Source organism: Polyodon spathula, chromosome 3, assembly GCF_017654505.1.
Source record: "Polyodon spathula isolate WHYD16114869_AA chromosome 3, ASM1765450v1, whole genome shotgun sequence".
Classification (NCBI taxonomy): Eukaryota; Metazoa; Chordata; class Actinopteri; order Acipenseriformes; family Polyodontidae; genus Polyodon; species Polyodon spathula.
Window position 1 is genome coordinate 24665101 of NC_054536.1, and position 25748 is coordinate 24690848.

Here is a 25748-nt window from a genome sequence, read left to right on the forward strand (position 1 = left end):
GTCATTTAAAAAAACAAACAAACAAACAAACATTAAATAGATGTTTATTTAGCACAAATATTAATTATAAATATTACAATATATTTAGGGCTTCTGTTTTTTTTTTCATTAATTTCATTTTTCGGTGCCTATTTGGAGCTATTTTTGAGTTATATGTATTTCATTTAGATTTTTTTTTTCTGTCACAATATGTATAGTAACATACAGTACTTGTACACTTCAATTATACCTTCTTTTCTTTGCTGTCTTCCACAACCAAATCCTTATGGTCACGAGCATATTCTTCTGGAATTGTAGTACGCTTAGGCATTTTTACATTTCGCCACAATTTGCAATTCTGTTTTAAATTCCACGAGCGTGTAAATACTACCTATAGTACTGTAATATAGAAGTTCAAATCTTAGCCGTGATCATTCAGTGAAACCATCTATTTTTAACCGTGACTGCCAGGATTTTGAAAATGAAAAATGATATCCTTAATTATTGTTGTTGCTTGCACCCTGGCACCTCGGTACAAATTAATCAGTGGTGTTAATAAAAACTACAGGGGAGACGAGAACGAGTCTGCCTCCTCCGAATGTACAGTGGTTGAGTGGAGAATTTGGATCGGGTGGCAGCCTTCGCATAAAGCTATATATTTATTGCTGCATATTACATAGAAATAATTCAATAAATAAAAAAGCGTACAGTATTCTCGAGTAGGCAGTGCCGTCTCCTCTTCCTATGAAAAGCTGCTACTGGACAGTCTGAAGCAAAGTATTAGTAGTACTTTGTACCACCCAATTTGATCACTTCTAAGAGACAGCAGTAATACAACATAACAACATTTTGTTAGTTTATGATAAACAGGAATTTGTTTTTTTGTAAATGCCTTTGGTGGAATGTCATTTTTCTTTATTGAACAGCTGGCTAACATGATGTAGAGAAGCAAGGTAATTCAGTCCAGCCACAAAGGCTTGCTCTAATACTGTAACAGTTCAAGTTCAAGCTGGATGCACTTCTCACATGCACAATCCAATAGGATACTTTGTTTATCACGATTCAAAGGAGTCATTCCACTGGTCATTCATCAAGCTTTCATGGAAAATGCAAAACTATTTCATTGGTAACACAATATAAAACAAAACACTTCGCGAAAGAGCCTTATTGGCAAGCATGAGTGATCTTAAAAAACATCCAACGTTTCATGCTATGTGGTTTAAGAGAATATTAATTCTGCCACATTTCCAATGTTATTTTTCATCCCATAGGTGAAGTTTGGTTAAATATGTGTATGGTCTCCTAATCTGTTTTATTATCCTATTCTTTTGTTGCAAAGTGACAAAGAGATATCAGTATAAAGCATTTGTGTATGTAAAACAGTTGTAAAAAAAACCCTAGTGCCACTGGTTGCAAGTTTGATGTTTGATATGGAATACAACAAAGTTGACATTTAGTCAATCATTTAACATAACAGACTATCAGCCTTTAGAATTAGTAATTTTAATTTTTCAGTGTTGTTATCGTGTCTAAACACATGTCCAATCAGTTCAAAAACAACTTCCAGTTTGATACATTCTAAGTTCTGGTATGAATCATCTTTTACACATTTGGAATCCTCTTTTAGGGTTTTGCCTAATGTACACTAAAGTGAATGTTCTTCACATATTGGGCAACTTTCTTGACTTCAATTTGAAATCAAGTAAGCCACAGCCAATTTGTAGTCAAGCCTGTCCCAACCTTAAATAATGTTAGTGATGTAAGAACCTCAGTGCTTGCTGGCCTGGAAGAAAAATGAACTTTCTCCACTTTTTTTGGAAATCTCAAATAACAGTTGAAAAACTGAATTCGGAGCGTTAGAGTCCAAAAGCATAAGCGTTTTCTTGAATTTCATCTTGCCAGATCAGTGTGTCAAGGCTTAGTGGGCATGCATTTCAAGTGAGACCTCTCAATCACCCTGGCAGGAATCTGAGAATATATCCTGAGCTGCCAGGTCGAACTCATTAAAACAAGCGGAGCAGATCCCAAGACATTTTACTACTTTGTGTCATATTCAGAATCAACAATATGCATAAATACTGTAAGCTGTGCTACTATAACATGCAAGGAAAAAACTGTAGGCAAGATTCAAATGAATGAGTCCCTCTCCTTGTAGACTGCTTTATAGAGCTAGCGTGTACCTCTTTGTTAAAATGTAACTTGTTATTAGTGAACGGTATTACTGGGTTGATAATGTTATTTAGGGATTTTAGGTAGTTATTGTGATGGAGAGGTGCTTATGTACAAAAGTATATATATATATATAGTAGCAGATATTACTGCTCAGAATGGGTGTTGTCCCTCACTTTACAGTCTCAGAAGCACAGTATAGCGCTCACTCTTCTCCCCAAACAAACAGTTTCTCCCTACTTTTGAAGCATGTGGCTGGGCTTAATTGATCCTCAATTAATCAATTACGCTCCAACCACACTCTGCACAAAGATTCAGCAGGGATGGAATTAACCCCATCCTTGCCAACACACCACCCTCACTATTTACACCCAGTCAGTATCAGAGTGTGCAGCATTTTCTAATTCAGGGTTGAGAAACCCTTTAAATGAGTGAAAGGATAGGGATGTTCTGTGGATTTATAAATCTAATTATTGCCTGATTTGTAAAATTGGCAGAAACTTTAAATAAAAGCTTATAAAAATATTTGCAGAATCATTTGCAGGCCAGAGCTACACCAGCACTGGTGATACGAATATGGATAAAATGCTACGTGCCAGTTCTAGATTGGTTCTAATATGGTAACATGATACTATACTGCAAATGGTTACCAGTATGGTGGCATTGGTGTATAAAGTAGCAACAACATTTAAAAAATGGTCCTAATGGATAGACCAAGTGGATAGTTTTTTTGTTATGTGTGTGTTTTCCCTCAAAGTACAAGATTCAGTTCTTGGAAACCAGCTGTCTCTGCTAAAATAATAGATAACATTTAGTCTTGTTTCTCAACCAGCAGAATCAGCAGATCCTTACCAGTTAAGAGGGGTTCAGACAGAAGAAGCTGTCTCTTTATTTTCCTTTGCGTTGTAAGTTACTTAATAGCGCCTTTCAGACTGATTTTACTTGTGTTTTATCTGTGGAGGTTTCACATTCTGCAGTCACAAAGCTTCTCTTTGTACCCTTCTTTCTTAAGCTCTTATTTACTCAGTACAGGGAATTTTTTAAATGCTGTCTAACCTTGTAGTCACCTCTCCCATGTTCAACAGACTAATACACAAGTCATACAAAAGTGAACAGCAACTGCATGTTTTTTGTTTTTTTCTGTATCCACTTGTAATAGAATTACCTGTTCACTGTGGTGAACTCAAAGTGTAAATAATAGGCCTCGTTAATTGTTCTTCCTGGTTGTGAACCTGTGGGGTTTCGTGTATCCCTCTCCACTTTCTACAAGAGAGATAAGATATCAACACAATTAAGAGGGAAACATAATCTGATTCTTTTTTGTCAGTGGTGAATGCTCAGGGAACACGGTGGGATTTGAATAATTTATGGATGCACTTTCATTTTTTAATCTGTAAATGAGAACACCTAACATGGCCATGAGTGACACCCTATCCGCCCCCCATTAAGATAACAAGATGAACGATAACAATTCCAATTAAGATATTGTTTATGGGATAAATCTGCCTGGGGAAGAGGATTCTATTCAAAAGGTGGGCTCAATTTACTTCATGGTTAAAATTCAGTAGTAGCCAGGATAACAGATATGCTAGATGAGGCATGGTATCTCGTTCACCCTGTCGCTGGTGACAATCACAGAAAAAGGTTACGACATCCAAGTCAAGAAATAAACAGTACATGTGAGCAAAATAAATGATTGAATCGTGTGACATTTCTGAGCACATGATTTCATACATGGAAATATTCCTAAATCTAAAGTAATTTTGAGTGTGGCTCATTGCATAATACTGTAAAAAAAAAAAAAAACCTGACTTAGAATCAGCCTCCTATACAGTTGCAGTGTGTGCTGCGGAATAGTGATTTTAGGTCATTATTAAAGATAACCCAGAAATGTGTATTTGGTATGAAAAATATATGATGTCCATTTTTGGTTTTTTTATATATATATATATATATATATATATATATAGAGAGAGAGAGAGAGAGAGAGAGAGAGAGAGAGAGAGAGAGAATACATGCACGATATTGATATAAAATTTTCATATTGTTGCCCACCATTACAAGTAATTAATTTATTATGGTGTAAACTATTGCTCAAATGAACTGTACAGAAGAGTTTAGCAATTAATAACAAATAATATACTGCATATATTTTTATGACAGAATTTTTTTTTGGATTAATATTCTATCAGAAAAGTAAATACACAAACTTCCCCAAAGAAAATTGAAAAAAGCATTACCTGAAGATGTCAGTTTTACTTAAATATATGAACTTAAAGAAAGATGTTTCATGGGAAACAGCCCTATTCCCAATACCAGTGACATTGGGATACGGGTGATACTTTTTCTTAGCAGCACACATCTGTAGAATACAATGGGCTCCTGGAATTAAAAAAGAGCCTGGTATCTACAGTGGTACTGCGTCAGATCTTTTAGCCTACTGCCGAATAATCCTCTTCTTGAGGAATATGTTTCATCAGTGTGTTTTGAAATAGATTTGAGTGTGTATGTGTGTGTATGTTTTCGATACTGTACTTTGTGAAGCACAATCTGCTGCAGCAGTTTTGCTTTTTTTTTTTTTTTTTTTTTTTTTTGCAGTTTTATGCTGGGTAGCAGGGGGTGCTATCCCACCCTGCCACCATATGTGTCATAGAGGCGGGCAGTGCAGCTGCAAATAAACCAGCAGTCAGTGCAGCAGGGGCAGCAGTTCCAATACCTTCTGCAGCAGGCTCAAGCAGGAAGCCAGAAGGTGCTGCCAGAGCCACAGTTGTTGCTTGTGCCAGAACCAGGGTTGCTGAACCAGAACCAGTGTTTTGCCCGAGCTAGAACCAAAATGGCCCGTGCCTGAACCGAAGTTGCCCACGCCGGGAACCACAGTTGCTACTTCCATCTCCAGAATCAGAAGTTGAAGAGACACTAAAAAGGTCTAAAGAGGGATGAGCCACTGCTGTCTCCAAAACCAAAGGAGGAGGAGCCACTGCCATCTTCAGAGCTGAAGGGGGAGAAGCCGCTAATGTTTCCAGTGCCAAAGGGGGAGGAACGTCAACCATCTCCGAAATCAGAAGGGGAGGAGCCACTTCCATCTGAAGAGTCAGAGAGGGAACAGTTGCTGCCCCCCATATATGGAATGAAAAAGGAGGAAGAGTTGGGGAAACCACCTATACCACAGCCCCAACCACCACCCCTGTGCAACAGTCCGGCGCCTGCAAGTTGGATCCCTCGACCTAGGCTCCCAGACACCCAGCCTTCATGTCTGGACTTCTGGTCACTGGGCTTAGTTCCCAAGTTGCTGCAGCACCAGGCACAATCATTCGCCTGGTCTCCTGTTCCACTCCCCCTTGTGAACCAGACGTCATTTCACAGTCGCCTGGGTTCTCACCTGCTGGCTGTTACAACCTCCCTGTCACCAACGTGCGCTCCTGACACCCCCATCCACTGTGCTCAGGTCTCGGTCTCTGGGTGGGGATAATGTAGGATTTGAGGGAGGGTGGTTGTGTTTTAAAGGGGGGGGGGTATTACACAAGAGGGAGGATGTCTGACAGGACAGGGGCCCTGCACAAGCAAAATTTGTGTTTTGTGACTGCCTTTGCACAGCCAAATGTTGTTTAAATGGTTAAATTGTTTAATTGTTAAATTGCTTTATTAATTGAAAATGGGGAATGTGACCAGGTGGGAATTTGATTATTGAAGTCAATTTCCCCTGGCCACACCCTATGAGGGTTTTTTTTTTTTTTTTGTGTAAGAGTTTTGTTTAAACTTTTTATTTGTTTGTGTGAATAAAGTGCACCATGCACTTCAAACTGCAGTTCCATATCTGGGGGTTTGCTATTTCTGCTGCTGACTAGCCTTGACCGCCCACCACTTTGCCACAAGAATTAACAATTTTGCTTCATAAAGTCGAGTGAAACCTGTTGAATAATGTTACATTAACATATTGAATTACATACCGTTTTGTAATTTTCCATATTGACATTTTGAAATCGATCATTAAATGCTGTACAACTGTTATGGTTTCAGGTAGACTTTTGTGATATCATTTTGTATTTTCTTTGACTACATAAAATATCAAAATTGTGTTCATATAGTTTTTAAAACTATCTCTCAAGCTAAAATTCAAGGTGATGCAAAACCTTAGCTGTACTTCATCATCTGGGCATTTGAACAAAATGTGTTCGGCTTCTTAATCAAGGATTCAAATCCAAGCTATTAAATCCAAGCTAAAGAAAAATGTGGTTGTGTGTTAAAAATGGTTTGTGTATGTTTTAGATTTTTTTGTTTTTAGCACACTCATACGGTGTAAAATACATACCATAATCTTCAGAGTATAAAGTCTTTTACAAATTTGAAGAGAAAGAATACAGTAAATACGGTATTATATACAAGGTGTGTGTTACATAGAAGCAGTATACTCTGCTGGTTATAGTTATATATTTAGTATTCCATAGTGTATTTTCTTAGGTAGCATGTAACCACATCTACTCCATTTTTCATTTCCATCTTCACACACACACACACACACACACACACACACACACACACACACACACACACACACACACACACACAAACACTAAGGTTTTGCCTTTTTTTCTGTATCCCAGCTGAAGGTCCTGATTTTCATAAGTTCATTTTTCACTGCATATGTACAGTACAAGACAAAAAAAACTACACCAAAATATCCCTTTGAGGGGATCCTGTTTGATTTATATAGATCTGCTAGTTAAGTCACTGGATACAAACCCATAGAAAGCTATTTAGCTGGATTGAGAAGACCTAGAAAACTGACTTGCCATGCAGCAGCTGTTCACAATGGGGTTCTATTTAGTTGGACTAGATTTCAGCCAAGCATAAGAAATCATTTGTTGAGCTAATGGAAAGAGTCATTTTGTGATGCAACTTAAAATGTCCCATTCGTAGCCATAAACAACACGGAAGAGGCCAGGAATCTGTACACTGTCACAGTTAATATGTAGCTATTGAAGCAAATTGTAAAGAAGTTATACTTGCCTACCAGCAAATAAAAATCTAAAGCTAGCCCATTGCCTGTCTTGTGAGTATTTCTGTGAGCATTTTTGTGGGGTTTTTTTTTGGCAGGTTTTCATTTTAAAATCCCATAGTTATTTTGAACTAATGCAGCTTTGTTTCTAAATGTATTGTAATGTGAGCATGGTTTTTAATCAAATTTCACTGAGGGACAGCTGATAAAGTAAACCCAATGAGCAGTTGTGCTTGTTTGAGTGCATGGTGATTGTACACTGGTCATTCCAACAGAAATGAATTAGCACCCGGTTCGCACAAAATACAGAAGTCTTCTTTAATCATCATGTACCATACATGAATCTATTGGAAGATTTTGGTCCACACTGGGCCTCAAAAGCATTCTTGTAAACACAAGCATTCATATAGATGTTGCTGTGACAGGGATGGCTGAGCGGTGATGTCAGGCCAGAAACAGGAACTGCAAACACACACAGGTAATACTCTGGCGCAAAGCGCACTGCCGTGCCATTTTTAGAACAATAAATAAAATATTCAAACAGAAATATTGCTCACAGAGCAAAATAAAAAGGGTTGCACAAAAACAAATCACAAACACAAAAGAACACTTAAGGTCAGGCTGAGCAATTGCCTTCACTTATCCTTATCTTTTTACTTTTTCCAGACACCTCTCCCGTTCCGTTCTCTCCTCCGAACTCCTACACAGAGCGCAGAAAACTACAGGCTTTTATACAGGTGACCGTCTCCCGATTAGCAACAATTACTCAATGAATTAACTCAGGAGACGGTCACCTTCTGCACAAGGTTTTTAAAATAAACAATGAACAAAACAAAACGCACAGCTTTGATTGTAGCAGATGGAGACCTTTTTTTTTTGTGTGTGTGTCTGTGTGTGTGTGTGTGTGTGTGTGTGTGTGTGTGTGTGTGTGTGTGTGTGTAACAACAACAAACCAGATACGAACTGACGGGGCAAGCCTTTTTGCACCCATTCTTTCTCAGCAGGGGATGTTGGGAAGTGGAGCCAGAAAAAAAAGTGCAATAAACTGCACAATTAAATTGTGAAAAAGAATTAATCTGCGATCAACTATTTTGGTGATTAATCAATCCAATTAATATTAACACATATTAAACACAAAATTCAAACACCCGTTTTAAAATAATACATTTTCCCCTCACTAATATTTAAATAGATGCAGGGCTTTGCCCTGCCCCTTTTAAAAATGTGTATGGCTCTTTCTTACTCCCCTGCCACTGCTTTTTTTACATGATAAAAACTTTCAAAGCCACACTTTCCGTTTTGTTATTGTGGGTTGACTGGATTTTAAATGTTGAATCAACAACAGAATAGAACGGAAGTGCTGATGTGATGGTCCAGTATATTCCATGGCTGTTTATATATCAGTTTCATGGCTGAAGTAAAAGACCGTGCAGTTTGTACAAAGTGTTCCTTTCTGTCATTTCACTGCCAATTCCCCAAAATGTGATTAGTTGTTGTTTTGGAACATCTTTGATTTGCTTGAATTTGAAGCCGTGACATCAACCATGCTCTGGAACACATGACAAATACAAAATAAATTGGTTAACATGTATTTTCTTCTTTCTTTTTTTCATGTCATTTCAGGGTTTTTTCCGCAGAAGTATTCAGAAAAACATGATTTATACGTGTCACAGAGATAAAAACTGTGTTATTAATAAGGTCACAAGAAATCGATGCCAGTACTGCCGGCTGCAGAGGTGCTTCGAAGCGGGCATGTCCAAAGAATGTAAGTTTAGTCAATGATATTTACTTAATTTCAGTTTTTTGTTTCCCAACCAACATAATGTTGCACAATAGTATGACTATAACTGTACAGTGAAGAAAATATAGTAGCACAGTGACAATTATCTGTCATAAAGTATATCATAATGTAACTATTTTCTTGTAGAAGTGGAAAGACAATGTCAGCTTTTTTTTTTGCAGTCAGCAAGTTAGAAATGTTTGAGGTTTTTTAAATGTTTAGGAACATTTCTATGTATTTAGAATGCCATTGGCACCAGTCTCCTCTCCAGCAGGACATATACTGTATATGCAAGAACCGCTAGCTCTGATCACTCACCTTGTACTATTTGGTTTCCAGAACAGGATCTAGCTCCCTATTACAGGCAGCCTGCCTCTCACCAGCCCCATTGGACCTCTTTTTGCTAGGGAATCGGGACTGTCCTGACCATATAGGGACTGTTGGCATGTATGATTTTTTTAGTCTAGCGCCAACAGTCCAATTGTATTAAAAGATTAATTCATCTAAATAAGGACATTTGCCACATTCCATGCTTGCCATACAAAACTCGCTTGAGTCGTTGAATCAGCTTATTTCTGAACGCCGAATGCAGCATCTGTCTTAAGTCTGGTACAGGAGGATATTCATCTGAAAATGTGTTTTGATTTGTTTCTTAATGACGTTTGAGGTTGCTCGCCTTGTACAGGTTACAGTTTCGTTTATTACTCGTGGAGGGTTTGCTCAATGCCATTGTCCACTAAACGAACAAGCAGTTAATTCAAAATTATAAAATTTTCTTTCAACTGCACATCTGGCTTCGAAATACGCATGAGCCAGCGAGCGATGTCGAAAGTCAACAAGTGACGAATCCTTGCAGTGAACATGCAGACTCAAGAAACAGTAGTGAGAGAACGAGAGAGAAGAACAATTAACATGAATGAAGTACAGAGGACACAAATAATAAACTCAGTGTGTTCATTTTAACTTTTTCTCTTTTTGTTTTTGTTTATTATTCTTTCTTCATTTCATTTGAGCTGTAAAGTGTGCGTCACCCAGCATTTCACGAGAGCCGCGTATGAACTGCAAAAGAGCTGCATGAGGCTTGCAAGCCATAGTTTGGCCACCTCTGTCATAGGATGAACATGGAATTTTATATTTTTTCTTTCTCTGGCTATAATTATCATATTTGGGAATTGCTTAGAACCTCCTGTCAATACCTCTCCTTCAGTCCACATTAACTAATAGATACATGTCTTACTTATTCTGTTCTTTGATATCTGTATCCTGCTGATTATTTTTGAACCACACATGCTTTTATTGTGTTATTTGTACTTGTAATTGTCATTTTGCTGTTGTCTAGGATCCCTTGTAAGTGAGGCCTCGGGTCTCAAAGGGTAAATCTCCTGGTTAAATAAACAAAGAAATAAAATAAAATAAAATAAAGCTGCTATGAAAAGAGCTACCTGCAAATAAAATAAGATACCTGCTATGAAAAACTACTTGTCCTTAACACTATCCTTATCGCAGTCTTTAAAATGTAGAAAATAACAAACAAACAACCGATTCATCCAAAATCTCATCAAGTTCGCTTTCCCAAAATTATCAAAATTGATATACCTCATCAGTCATCTTTATTGCGAATTTAAATATGGCTACTGTTTTGTTTTGTTTTGTTTTTTCAAAATTTTATATTAAATGTGGTTAGTTATGTTTATTAATATAAATTTAAATATGGCTTCCTTTTTTTTTTCCCCCCAACATTCTAGTGGCGTATGGATATCTCCAAGTGATTCGCCCTTTTTTGAAAAAAAGTTTTAACTAATGGGAATATGCTGTAATATTCACACCCCCATGTGACCTGTTTTGACCAATCAGGATAGAGTATTTGAAAGACCATTTTTATAAATGCATCTAACCTCCAGTGATCGCTGTTAAAACAATTGAAATGTTGCCATGGAGCAGACTGTTCCGTTTAGCTTAGTCAGTAAAACCTTAGTTTACAGTCCATGAGATTATAACACGCCGGAAAGTATTTTAATACAAAGGTATTTCTCTTACTAGAATTACAACTATTAGCTGTAACCGTTCTTTCAAAATTGACTTGGAGTTAATAATCATATTAATGATGCTACAACCACACGAAGCAAATATTAACAGTACATAGTTAAAAAAAACCTTAAATGCAATTAGTAATGGAAACATTTAAGAAATATTTACATTTAACCATCCTCCGAGACAAGTTACACCTGCTGTTAACCCTTATGCCCTTGGTTAGGCAAGTAAAATGAGAACATTTCTGTAATGTCTTCGGTAATAACATCGTAAAACGTTGTTGTAAACACCCTTTTGCACATTTACTTTATAGCACAGTTCTTTTTTTGATTGACTCTGAGAATATTAGCATAGCCTGTCACTTAGAAGTTTGTTGTAAACCTGTGTCGTAATAAAAGAAGCTCAGGGTCAAGTATTTTATATATATATATATATATATATATATATATATATATATATATATATATATATATATATATATATAAAATATAAAAACAGAAAATACAATTTCTGTTTCAAAATAGGTATTTTATTAATAGTAAAATATATTCATGCCCGTGCCTGTTGCCTGATCAGATAAGTTAATAATGTTCAGTTTTAACAGTAGTATGACCACCGTTAGGGACCTAACAATACAGAGCAAAAGCTTAAATACCTGTCTAGTGGTGGCTATACTGCTTTTTGATAGTGCAAAATTGTTGCCTCAAAGCATGGATAATATATTGCTCTGTGAGCTGTTTTGTTTGATCTTTTTTGTTTCAAGACTCACACGCTTAATGAGCTTCCCTGTGTAAGTGTTCCCTTGAAGCGAAGATTACTTTTGAGACATTACTTGTTAAGCATGAACATTGAGACTTTTTCTTTTTTTTCATCATTAGGCAGCAGATAATCTGTCCTGAAAACAGAATTGAGCAGTAATACATCAAAAGAAGTTACTGTAATTGCTGCCTTTTCCTAATCCCTTTCCCTGGCCTTGGAAGTGAATTATAGTTTTAACTCTCTATCAGTAGAAGATCATGCTGTAAATTTTGCTTGCTACTTTACTTTGGATTTTGACATTTACAGTATAAGACTGTCTGTGGCTCTACTGTACATATACTAGTAGTTTTCATCAGGAAGTCCACAAACGTTTTTTTTTTCCTCTTACCAGTTAACAGTCTACAGCATAATGGAAATTCACTGGTATTACATACAGTATATTGAAGAGAAGTCAATTAAAAAATGAATGCTAGTATGATTTGTTTCCACCCAGTATCAGATCAATTATATATTTTTGTGGTCAAATTCTTGCCGATTGTCCTAGATAATCGCATTTCGTTTAAAACTAACGAAAGTTGTCCATATTGATATTCATAAAATGATCTGTGCAGACTAGTGACTGTCACTAAGCAATTTCAGAATGGGGATGTAGTCATTCAAGAATGAAAGCCTTCCTCTTTTTGATGACATCATCAGCCCTATAAATATTCATTGATATTCCAACTAATTTACAGAGGACAGAGCTGGCACGCTATGCTGATGATGTTGCAATCATCTCACTGTCTTTAAGGAAGAAGGTTGTGGCCAGGAACCTGTAGATCTCACTTGATAGACTCGGATTGGTACAGTGATTGGCGAATAGCGCTCAATGCCAGCAATACCACGGCAACACTGTTCACCAAGAGGCACATCAAGGAGTACCCACAACTCTTATTAAATATGCAGCTACGGTCGAAATCTGATCAGGTACTCCTGTTTTCCTCATAAGACAGCTGGTAACCCTTTATGAATAGACCCCCAAGTACTTATAAGGTATCATGAAATGACAGAAATATTTTGTTATGAGTGTCATGTGCATTAGGTTCTAAATGTCATTTATTCCTTTATTTGAACTTCTGGTAGTTGCCAAACGACAATCACCTGTAGTTAAATATTTACATGGCTTCTCCAAATAACTATGCGTGACACTTTATATTTTTTGTAAGCTAAACAGAAACTCGTATTTTATGTGTTGTTTAATTTAATTTTTTTTTTGTCATTACTTATTTCTGTATCTTCAACGATGTTAGTTAGTGGATTGAATATTTATGAAATATTTATTTCATATTTTGTTTAAGATTTAATGAAAAGTTTATTACTCATTTATAGCATACGGTTCTGCAACTGGCTTCATGAAGAGACTTGCACCCTTTCGGTTGAAGCCAAATGGAGTCCTGTCTTTCCCTTGGTGAATAGTGAAGTTCAGCACATGTCAGCACTTACATCAGATTACAGACTTTGCTTGTCATGTGACAGACAGTCCTAATGGAGCCTGGGAGACGTTTTGTTCAGCGTAAGAGAAACACTCTGACCTATTTTCTCACCCTGCAGCAGTTAATATAAAGAAGTAGGATTTTTTAAATCACTGTACAATTTTAAAAGAAACAGAGGAAGCAATTTAAACAATTATATTTAAAAAGTGTGATGCATGTGTGAGAACCACTCACTACAATGGACTTTTGCCCTCAACATTTGTATGCATTATTTAAAAAAAATCTCTATATTAATTTGTCATTTTGTATAGCTACTGTAGGCATAGGTCAACAATTCCCCCTGCCCACATAATAGCAGCTGTTTCACTGTTAAAGAAGGGTGACAATTATTTAATGTAGCATGTAGAATCTTTGTGAGGTTTGTAAAAGAAGACGTGTGTTTTAAATTGTATGTGAATTAAGAATTATTTTTTTTTTTGTACCTGTTTTGGAAACCCTGATTCAGTTAACTACACCCTGATATAGAAAGAGTGATTGCTTAACAAATAGTTTTCTTGGCAGAGATAGCTCAATATTAATGGTCTCTTATTTTGTTTTGTTTTTCTGTTTTTTGGGGGGGGGGGGGGGGGGGGGGGGGGTTTGCAGTACTTTTTAATTTTAGCATTTTACCTAGAAAGGTGGAGATGTATAAATTAAAATGATGTTAATTAAGACATCATCCTAAAAAAGGGAGATCATTAGACTGCTGGTAAAATAGAAAGGGCTGATCATGGTGAGCAGGCATTTATATTGAGCTGGTCACAGTGAAGGGGTCTGCTGTTCTACACAATAAAGTAGCACAATCAAAACAGGAAGGAAAAAATGAACACTTAAGAGACCCGAATAAGCTTCAATTACACCAGTCCAGTGTTTCCAGAGAATTCTGCCCTTCACTTGTTTTATTACTTGAGCTGTGATATTTAAAATCTGCTGTTATAGACCAGTATTAGGGTTGTAGCGGCATGATGGTTCACATCACGATACAAGCGGAACAGAAAATGACGATATCCTGATATCCAAATAGTATTGTGATAAATGATCATCTGGGTCTAAAACTGATCTTTTTTTTTTCTTTATATCATTTTAAAGAAAGAGCCAGTTGTGTTAATGTCAACAATAACAGTATAGAATAGAATTGAAAAGAAAATATGTTTGTTTCACTTAATTTGGCTGTTTTGGCCAACAAAATCCTTGCATATATAGCGGAAAGTGTTGAATTTAAATTAAGGGAGGTAATGTTAAAACTTTACAATGCATTAGTAAGACCTCATGGCATTTTACACAGAGAATCATGGGAATCTGGAACCAACTCCCCAGTCATGTTGTTGAGGCAAATTACAATGTCATAACAAAAATTTAAAACAGGATTACAAAATTACAAAAACTATTTACCTCAAGAGAAAAATAAAATAAAATGAGGATACTTATTAATTTTTGACAAATTGGTATATGTAATGTATATTACCGGACTTATTAAGTCAATAATTTGGTATCATGGAGAATAAATATTTATATACGAAACTTATAGACGTCAACAAGTCAACAGCAACCGAAAAAATTTAATAAAAAATAAAGTCTATAGAAAAACAAACAATATGCTGATAAAGCAGTAAATGTAAAAATGTAATGAATGTGGCAACCACTTTTACCAAGCAAATAAATAAATAAAAACACATAAATAGATAAAGGTGTGTGCGTACTGTCAACAGCACAAGCCTCTTCTCATCCTTTTCAAGTGTATGAAGAAAAAGTAAAAGAAAACATTGAAATACTATTCCAGATCTTATTTTAGAATTGAGCCTAAATGTGTATTGTATTAAAATTTCAGAGACAATTACCTTCAAAAAGAGCTGTAGATCAGGCAGTTCTGGAACATTCTGAGTTGTGTGACTCAATAAAAACTTTAGAATATGCGCTGGTAGACAAGTTTCCTGTGCGTCACTTTGTTGACATGTATCATCAAAATTTGCATGGAGGGATACAGTTTTTTTCTTCCCTAGTACCTAGCTTTATTCAATGACAAGGCTCAGAAACACTGATTTGTTTACCCCATGGCTTATTTTTTCAATGAGACATCTCAGAAGAGAGAGCGCGTCATCAGTGCTTGAGCACCGAAATTAGAATGGCTCGGCGCTAAAACGTTAAAACCTCATCATAGGAGGAAAAATAGATTGAACTATTGCCCTGACATCCTTACACCACCACTCAATAGTTCACATCACTGCCAGTCCCGCCCCTTTTCAAAGGAACGTCTTTCTCCCCTGCACTTTTCACAAGAGAAAATGGCTGAACACCAATTTTGTGACTTAACAGAAAATTAATTACAAAGTTAATTAAATTAACAAAATTAAGATGCTCCGAATGCTAAAATGGCGATTAAAACATCACTATCACCTTGCCTCACTTATTTTCTTGACTGATTCGTATATTAAATATATACTGCAGACTCAGCTGTAGTGGAAAATGAAATGCCCCTCGGGAAGACTATTGTTACCTCCAGGGTACAATGGCCTCAGCCTGCAGCTTTGTGCATTATAGCCCCCTGTCAATAACAATAGTCTTCCTTCAGGTCAATCATTTCTATTATAGCACACTCCAGAAGAACAATTATTTAGACAATCGGAAAGAGAACCTTTAGAATACATTCGGTTTGTAGGTGATATTTTTGGGGTTTGGACACATGGAGAAGAATCTCTTTTCCAGTTTCATAAAATGGCAAACGAAATACACAATAATATTAAGGTGGACCTTCGATGGACAAGAAAAGAAATATAATTTTTAGATACCTTAGTAAAACATGAAGAAGGTTCAATTGAGAGTGATCTCTTCTGTAAACCTACTGACATGCACTAGTATTTACACATGTCCTCTGCACATCCAATACAAACTAAAAGGGCAATCCCAAAGGGGCTAGGAATAAGAATACGAAGAATATGCTCTAAAGAAAGTGACTATGTATAACAAAGACATGTATTAAAAACAAATCTTAAAAAAGAGGATACAAAGAAATAATTATAGAGACAGAGTTAAGTGGATAAACTAAAAATAGATGATCTACTAGATTATAAAAAGGTCAAAAGAGTCCCGTTAGTAATGACTTACTCTAATATTTTGCCTAATATTTCTAAGGTAGTTTGGAAACACATGCAGATTCTACATAATTAAGAAAAATTGAAAAAAGTTATTTCTTAAGGCCCCAGTTGTAGCATTCAAAAGAGAAGCTAATTTAGGTGATATTTTAGTTCACAGTAAACAAAAAAGAATAATTTACAGAATAGGTCCTACAAATACTTGCACTAGTACATGTAAAGTGTATATATACATCGACAAAAGTAAAAATATAATTAAACATAAGAACAACATATATCCACTTAATACTAATATCTACTGTAAAAATAACAATGCTGTTTATGGAATAGCCTGTGAAAAATGTGATGAAATAAAATATGTTGGAGAGACTGGAACAACTTTATATAAAATAATTCAGAACCACCTTTCATTAATTAGAAATAAAAAAAATAAATTAATGAAATAGTACAGCACTTCACCAGTCAAGGACATGCCATAAATGATGTAAAGTTTGTAGTATTAGAACAGCTAAAATTAGACAGTGCGACATACAGAAGAATAAAATTAAGTAAATTGATAAGTAGGCTGAACACGATTATGCCAGCGGGACTCAACAGAAAAGAATGAACTAATTAACTCCAATAAATATATAACATTTAAATAAATAAATAAATAAACAAGATTAATTCAAAAGTTGTGCATGCTGATGCACTGGGGAGGCCAAATCAAGGCTGATCCTCAGAGCCAGCATTGCATGATAATATAAATATAAGTTTATATAAAATTAATGTTAATTAGAATTAATATAGATTCAAAGATATAAGTAAAAATGATGTCACAATATATAGAACACCATTACATCATGCAAGAATAAATCATGGATTTGAATATAAACAATAACAAGTAGTTGTCATGCCATCAAACACCTATAAATACCTCCAATGTTTTGATTCAAACACAGGCTCCCTTGAGAAAGATATGTACAACATATCGAAACGTTGGGCAGCTGGCTCTTTGAGCTATATATATATATATATATATATATATATATATATATATATATATATATATATATATATATATATATATATATATAAAATAAATAAAGTAAATATGGACTGGAGAGGAGGCATATAGTGGGAAACTATGGCCCCTGAGGAAATAACTATAGTTACCAATAGGGGACTATAATGCCCAAAGCCCCTGGAGGTAACTAGTTCTTCCCGAAGGGCTTTTCGTTTCCCACTATGAGCCGAGGCCTGCAGTCCATATTTGTTCTATGAATCAGACTTTCTGCCTGCGGCGGATTCTCAGAGGAGTCCGTAGAGTTTGTGAACATTGTATTTACGTACATCATGGAGTTGGATTTGTTTGAATTTTAGGAAGTCAGAAAAACTGAAAGCAAAGTTTGCATGACGATTTTGTCTTTGCAACATTTTTGTTTTGTAGTATATTTTGTAATTCATTTTCTGTTGTCCGCGTTTTTCTTTGTTCTGTGAAGAGAGGAAGGATGCTCAGCGTGATGATATAATGTGAGGAAGTTTGTAAAAAAAAAAAAAAACTTCACCATGAGACCATTGACCATTTAAAGGGGCAATAATTGGTTCTTTGGTTGTTTGGTAATTTCCATTTCAAATCGTGAATTTTTGTCGGTGATTGACTGAATCCTGACGTTGAGTGTAACACACACACACACACACACACACACACACACACATATATATAAAACTGACTACTATTCTGTTTTCTGTGAGTCCCTGAAGTTTCCAGATGGTTTGACTGTTATTTTTAACAATGCATCTAATCCTTGGTGTCTGGACTGGAAACTAATTGCATTAGAAGCCTACGTGAAGTCAGTTCCTCCGTTTTGAGATGTTTAATTTAATATATTTGAGGACAGCAAAGTTATCTGGTTTGTCTCCTTTATTCTAAAGCACAGATAGAGCTGAGGTGCAGTAAACTGATTCCTGTGTGAATCATCCTCGTGTTTTGGTACTGTAGCTGTTGGCAGTAGTTCATAAGACAACACTGTAATAACGATGTGTTTGTATTGCAGACAGTTCAGAGCTGTTGAGCTAAGTAACTGCTGTAGATGGCTGTCTTAAGTCATAGGTAAATGGTGTCTTTATAATGCAGTATCTGTCCCTTGTTTAATGCCAGGCGAAGGTTATATTTTATGGTGATTTGGAAAAGTAAAGATTGACAAGTAGTTTCATTTACAAGCTATCATTTATATTGATTTTATAAATAATGCTGCCCACAGTGGTAGTCACCTTTATGAGATGTAAGTTTAAACCTAAGCAAGATACATTAAATAAGACAGACAGACAGACAATGTGTGCTCAGAGCTGGAGAAAGGGAGTAAAGAGGAAAAGCATTTCATGCGTAGCCTTTTATTAATGCATTTCAGGTTTTGAATACTTTCACTGGGGAAAGCTGTTTTATTTTTTTCGCAGGAGTATTACTTCCAGCTTCTAGTGATGAGGTCCCAGGCTGGTTAAAAAGGCTAACGAACTTGCAAGATTTTTGACTGTTGACATCATTTTAATAGTAGGTCCCGTAATATAGAAACATTTCGGCATTTGGTTTTGGGGTTAACACATGCTAAGTGCAAAGCACAATCCCCTATTTCATTCAGAATCGCAAAGTCAGACGAATAGGAGAAAGTAATAACTAAATAAATAGTGTGGTGGAGAATTAAAATGGAAGGTTGGAAATAAGTGTACACGTTCATGGTTGTATTGGAGAATATTGGAAAAATATACTAAATTGATTGGCATAATGATTTAGACGAATAAGAAAAAGGTTTGGTACCAACAAGTGAAGTCATAGTAGTGGTCTTAAGAAACTTTTGCTGAGGGCTTTCAGCTGAGGCCCACACTGGGTATGGATCTGTGCCAGAAATATGTGCGATCAGTATGTTCTAGGCAGGAGGGAACAGCACACACGTATTTTGAGTTTAGATGTGAATTGGCACAGTGTACTTTTGATCTATGTAAGTTTTGTAATGAGCTATGCAATTTTATAAAATAGAAATAACTTATAGAGCTATGCAGATATATATACTACTATATAATATATATTATATATATATAGTACTGTCGAGGTATGTATTTTGTATTTGGATAACGTTGCAAGGCGTTTCATTGATATCATTACAATATGTTACTGTATATATATATATATATATATATATATATATATATATATATTTATATATATATATATATTATATATATATATATATATATTATGTTTTGTATTCAAACTTTATTCAGTTTTTCACTTGATACATTTTCATGTATTTCAAGGGTCAGATGTACAATACCATATTCTTCAATCCAGAGGGGTCAGGAAATAGTTTATAAAACAGTAGGGATTTCCTACAGCAGCCTAATATTAATATCCACAGTGACATTTATAATGTTTTCATTCCCTTGTATATGAAAATATGAAATCTATTTGATTCATATCACTGCAGTGCACAGAAGAACGTTCAATGTATCTGTCTCATGATCTACTGTATTTATATTGAAAACTGTACTGCTAAAAAAAACAAAACTGGTGCTTAATTGAATTGATCAATTAGTAAATGTAACAACATGCTATTTTCATATTGTAATAAAAAAAAGTGTGTTCTAGAAAGTTCTAGAAATGCGTTCGAGTTCATCTGTGCCCTTGCCCTATAATAACCCTGTATCTTATATAACTTGTTTTTGTTAGAATGTTCTAGGGAAAGGAATGGTTTATTCAGAGGGCCGAGCCTCGAGGGAGTGATCTGGCCAATTACTCTCTCGCATGCAAAAGCCTAACTTGGTAAGTTATAAAGGACGGGGTTCTCCCCTGCTCTGATGAGAGTCAGCCGTGAGGATTAGCGCGCAGTCCTGCTCGGTAATTTCTTGGAGACAGCTGCTTTCTCTTACCAGGTTCGAAGGGCTCTCCCGATCCGCTTGGAAGGGTAAGAATTAGTTCAGTTGCGTCTCATGGATTGTATTGATCTCTGATTAATATAATCTTTGTATGTAACCTTGTTGGGTTGTGTCCCGTTAGGGATATCGTTATTCGCAGTATAGCATCTGTGTATGTAACTGCGTGTGTGTGTGTGTGTGTGTGTGTGTGAAATAATAAAGGACCTTTTAAAATTACTCTGTGAAGTAATTGTCTTATTTACTTCCACATCAACTTCCTTTTAAATTTAAAGTAATTAAATTTCACACAACACATATATGCCTTTAATGATCTGCTGTTTCTGTTGTATCAAATTTGATGTCCTGTGAAACCAAATGACACACTTTATTCTGAGGGCAATTGGCTACAGTCTTTGTTTCCTAAACAAAGTAACCCACTGTCCTGCACTGAAAAGCATAATTTGGGGAGCCCGCCAGTTGCTTGCCTTGCCAGCAAGAAATTGTAGTTACAAGCCTCGTTATAAGATTAAGATTTAAATCATTGTAAAATAATGCCACTACAGATTTCCTGTGCGATTGAGAAATTCTCGTTTTATACTGACATTAATGGCCTGAAATGACATTAAGCTGGTAAGGGTGATCACAGCTAGTCAGGGTATTTTAACAACTTGGTTTTGCACTGCAGTAATTCTTAACAATACCTTTTGGAATCCATCAAATGGAAATCAGCAGGAAATGTGTTCCCTGCACATTGCCAAGGCTGTTTAAAAAGAAGACCTATTTGTCCCCTGCTTGGGATATTATTATTGCAGTGGGTGGGTGTAGAGTTGCACTTGTCTCACTTGTACAGTAACTGTGTCTGATTCCCGTCTTGTTTCAGCTGTTCGAAATGACAGGAATAAAAAGAAGAAAGAGACGGCAAAGCCAGAGTGCATGGAGAGCTGTGAACTGACAGCTGAGTTAGAGAACCTCATTGAGAAGATTCGTAAAGCTCATCAGGAAACATTCCCTTCCCTCTGCCAGCTGGGTAAATACACCACAGTAAGTACTAATGCCTGCGGGGATCAGTGTCCACACAGCTCTGGTATGAATGCACACCCTCCCCGTGCTGTTACACAATGATATTAGTTGTTGTTTGTTATGTCCCGCTATGGCCTAGTGCCCAGCGTGAAGCCAGCGGCTGCCCGCCGCGGATGCTGCAATAGGTTCCACCGCTCTGCGCAGAGACAGGAGCCACAAGCTGTGCAGCAGACCTAGCAGTTTGTTGCCACAGGCCCAGGGACCTTTTTCAGGGAGCCATCTGGAGTATTGGTGTCAGTGCACCATGGACATCTGGTTGCTTACTACCGTTCAGACCGGCTACTCACTGCAGTTCAAGCACGGTCCCCCTCCCTTTCGGTGCATGATTGTAACTTCATTGACAGACCTACAGGACGCCTCGCTGGTGTCTCAGGAGGTAGCAGCTCTGCTGCAAAACAGGCTGCTCACATGATAGACCCCCTCCAATTGGAGGACGGGTTCAACTTAAGGTTGCCACCCGTTCTGTATAAAACGGAACCGTCCCGTATTGGTAAATAAAATGTTGCGTTCCATTTCAAATCGATACGGAACGAAATTTGTTCCGTATTTTGCAATACTGAGCCAAATGTATTTTTTAAGTATGAGAAGTCAGAGATCTCCTTCTCTGGTGAAGCACCAACTTCCTACCGAAACCGGCTCCATCTCAGTTATCAGGTAATTATAGGAAATGTAGTTCATTTGATTAACACTTACTCACTTTACACATACTGCACGAAAAAGATCGATTAGCGCGAGGCAGTTCTAAATCCTATTGTGTGGTGTGTGCCGCTGTCAGCTGTGTAGCCTTGAAAGATATAACCTGGCTAACCGATTTCAGACACGATGGCAAATTCGGAAACACCTCAAAAAAAGACAAAACGGATGCAAAAATATAGAGACGAATGGGAGAAGGATTTTACATGGGTGAACAAAGTTCATGACAATATTTTCAAAGCCCGTGCAGAAAAGAATTTTCGATCTCTCACAGCAGAGTTTGTGACCTTAGACAGCATGAAGCGGGAGAAGGCCATGCTCATAACTGTCAAACAAGGAGAACCAATTAGGCTATTCAATCGTTCTTTGTTCCAGAGAGATCACCTGAAGCTGATAAGGTAGGCAGACTACTGTACTTATCCTTGCATAATTTATTCCTCTAGCCAGAACGATTACAATTATATTAGCTAACGTTAGATAGCTAATGTTACCCACCGCAAGCCATTCGCAGACCCGAGCACGAAGTTATGATTTTTTTCTGTAATGCGGTCTCCGGTCTCTTTTTTTTTTTTTGGTTGCTTTTTTGTGGATTTTAAGTGTAATTATTTTACTTAATTATGCATTGGACAGTGTTGTTCTTGTGTAGTTTTGACTTTTGACCGTTTACATTTTCTGGGTTGCTCTCACCACTAAAAGCGCACCACCAATTAGCAGCTAACGTTACTCTTAACGTTTTAAATGGACTTTATACTTACGTGCGTGCACTCATAATCCGTTCATCATTCTAGGTGTATTTTCTTGATGTGTTATATGTAAATAGCATTTTAATGTATCGATCATTTTCAGGGTTCTTCCAAAGATGTAGCCAATTTATATATTTGCATTTTAATAGTATGCATTGAACGTGTTGCTGTTATTATTTGCATTACACAATTTGTATTTAAATATTGAAATAACTAGCTAGTATTACATAATATAGCTAGAGTGAAGTTTTATTCCTTATTCATATATATATATATATATATATATATATATATATATATATATATATATATATATATATATATATGTGTGTGTGTGTGTGTGTGTGTGTGTGTGTGTGTGTGTGTGTTATTTAAAATGTATTGAAATAATATTTATATACTCACATATTTTAATACTTAAGATAAAATAATTGCCAGATACATATTTTATTACAGAATCAGTTGTTTATTAGCGTATTTCATGTTATTTCTATTAAGTTAAGTATTTAGTGTAAGTGTATTTAGTGTATTTTTTTTATAACATAGGGTACTTTATTAATAGGTCACAGCAGCTGAGTTGGCTAATGTATACCACACAGTGAAGCACAACCTGAGCTACAACAGTACAGACTGTGCTTTGACACTGGCACAGAAAACGTTTAGTGATTCATACATCTGTAAAAGACTTTCCTGTGGGAGAACAAAATCAGAATCACTTGTGAAGGATGTGCTTGTCCCAAAAGCAGTAGCCAATGTCATCCAGACCTTATCATCCACCAATGGGAATAAGAAGCCACTTTCCTTTTCCATATAAACAGATGCCTCAAACCAAGGCAACAGGAAAGTGTTCCCTATTGCAGTCCAGTTCTTCACTCCTCGGGATGGTGTAGCAAATAAAATGATTGATTTTGTGGAAAATCCAGATGAAACTGCAGATGGCATTGTGAAATGCATCACCAGCTTACTGGAGAGGTTTGGATTATCTCTGAACTCAGTTTCAGCTTTTAGTGCCGACAACACACATGTCAACTACGGTGTCCATCACTCTGTCTACACTGAACTGAGTGCACAAAACCAATATCTTCTTCAAGGAAACTGCCATGCACACATTGTGCACAATGCTGCCAGGCATGCTATAGATGAGCATTCAGTTGATATTGAAAATGTAGTGCTTAAAGTCTACAGCCACTTTTTAATTTCTGCAAAAAGGAGAGAAACGCTGAAAGAATTCTTTGAATTTATGGAAATAGAATGGCGAGAAATACTACGGCATGTCCCAACTAGATGGCTGTCCCTCAATCCAGCAGTATGTAGATTGCTACAAAGTTGGACAGCCATAAAATCCTACTTTGCCAGTCTTGGTGATGGCTGTCCAAAGCAGATCAGAAATGCACTGAAACTACCTGAAGATGTAAACAAGGTGCAAGAAGACCCAGATGTGGTTGAAGTGTACCTACTCTTCTGCAGTAATATTCTTTGCATTTTTGAAGAGGCAATTAAAAAATTGGAAGGAAACAACACAGCTGCAACAGAACTGTACACCGTCATGAAAACTGTGCAGAGCAAGCTACTCAGGAGAAAGGAGGATGAATTCTGTGGCTACCTTACCAAGCAGAAGATGCAACACCTTCCTCCAACTGCAGCAGATAATGCAAGAAAAGACTTCTTAACCTTTTTCAACATTGCAATGGCCTACCTCGAGAAATGGTTCAGCTTGTCTGAGGACAGCTGGCTTTTCTCTCTCCAGCTTCTGTGCCTCCACACTGCAGGACAGTTGAGATATTCTGACATGGAGAGGGTGGTCGTGAAACTCAAACTCAATAGATTGCAAGTCAACATAGATGAGCTCTATGATGAGTTCACCACAGTCAAGGCTATTTTGGAGAAGCTTGAAGGAACAGAAGACTGGAAGCTACAGAACACTGCTCTCAGATGGAAGACTGTGTTTCAGACTGACAACATTCCAAACATGTTATCTGTGCTGTCATTTGTCCTTAGCATACCTGTATCAACAGCATATGTGGAGCGCATATTTTCACACATGCAAAACAAATGGAGCTACAGCCGAAACAGGTGTTCAGTAGAGCTTATCAAAAGTGAGCTCCTTGCGAGCCTCAATTTTGATGTGGGGTGTGCAGACTTCCACTCCTTGATCATGGAGGACAAACCAAAAATATGCATGGAAAAGGAAATAAATAACTTAATGGTTGCCAATAAAGATTCAATATATGTTGGTACCATCCATGTTTGAACACAACAGCATTGTTATTAGCTCATCATATACAATTTGTAAGTCAGTAATAATTTCTACTTTACTAACAATTTCTAAATGCACATATTAGTCATTTTGACAACCAATTCTGATTCTGTAAAGACTTACAAAGAATGTAGCAGAATGTAGCAGAATTTATATATGCAGAGAGTTTACGAAGATCAATATAGCTTTTTTTAATTTATCTTCAGCTTTATTCAGCATATTCATTCTGTCAGCAGAAATTTCATCGGGAAACACGACAGGTTGAATGTCCATTGCTTAATTTGAAATGTGTAATAGCTTTGTGGTATTTATTTTAAAGAGGAAATTTATTTTAAAAGGAACTTGTAATTCCACATAGTTATAGGTTTTTCATTGATCTTTGCTTGTATTGAATGTGTGTGAAATCCTGACATTTGTTTAAATTGCCAAGAATCTACAAAAGTGCCCTGGAACTAACATGATGCATGGTGATGCGTTAGGGTCTGTTCCTTATTTTTGAGGTCATGAGGTGGCAATCCTAGTTCAACTCCAGGTACTTCCTAGTGCCAAGACAGGATGGTGTCCTCAGACCAATTCTCGACAGATAGGTCAACCTGTAACTTAGCCGAAGGAGGTTCAACATGTTGACAATGCAACAGCTGTTGCAGTCAATCAGGCCAGGCGACTGGTTCACCATGGTGGACCTCAAAGATGCCTATAAAACCAGTGCACAGAAAGTACCTGTAGTTTGCCTTTTCAGGAACAGCATACAAATTCCCAGTCTTTCCATTTGG

General features: G+C 36.6%; 1 protein-coding gene across 2 annotated transcripts in view; it reads left to right on the top strand.

The window, feature by feature from the left end:
* LOC121312885 (retinoic acid receptor beta-like) overlaps positions 1-25748 on the top strand; it is a 116431-nt gene that overhangs the window by 71042 nt on the left and 19641 nt on the right. For both annotated transcript variants that reach the window (XM_041244765.1, XM_041244766.1), the window contains exons 3-4: positions 8768-8909; positions 21083-21243. In XM_041244765.1, coding sequence (XP_041100699.1) covers positions 8768-8909; positions 21083-21243 — 303 coding nt within the window. The remainder of the gene's footprint in view (positions 1-8767; positions 8910-21082; positions 21244-25748) is intronic.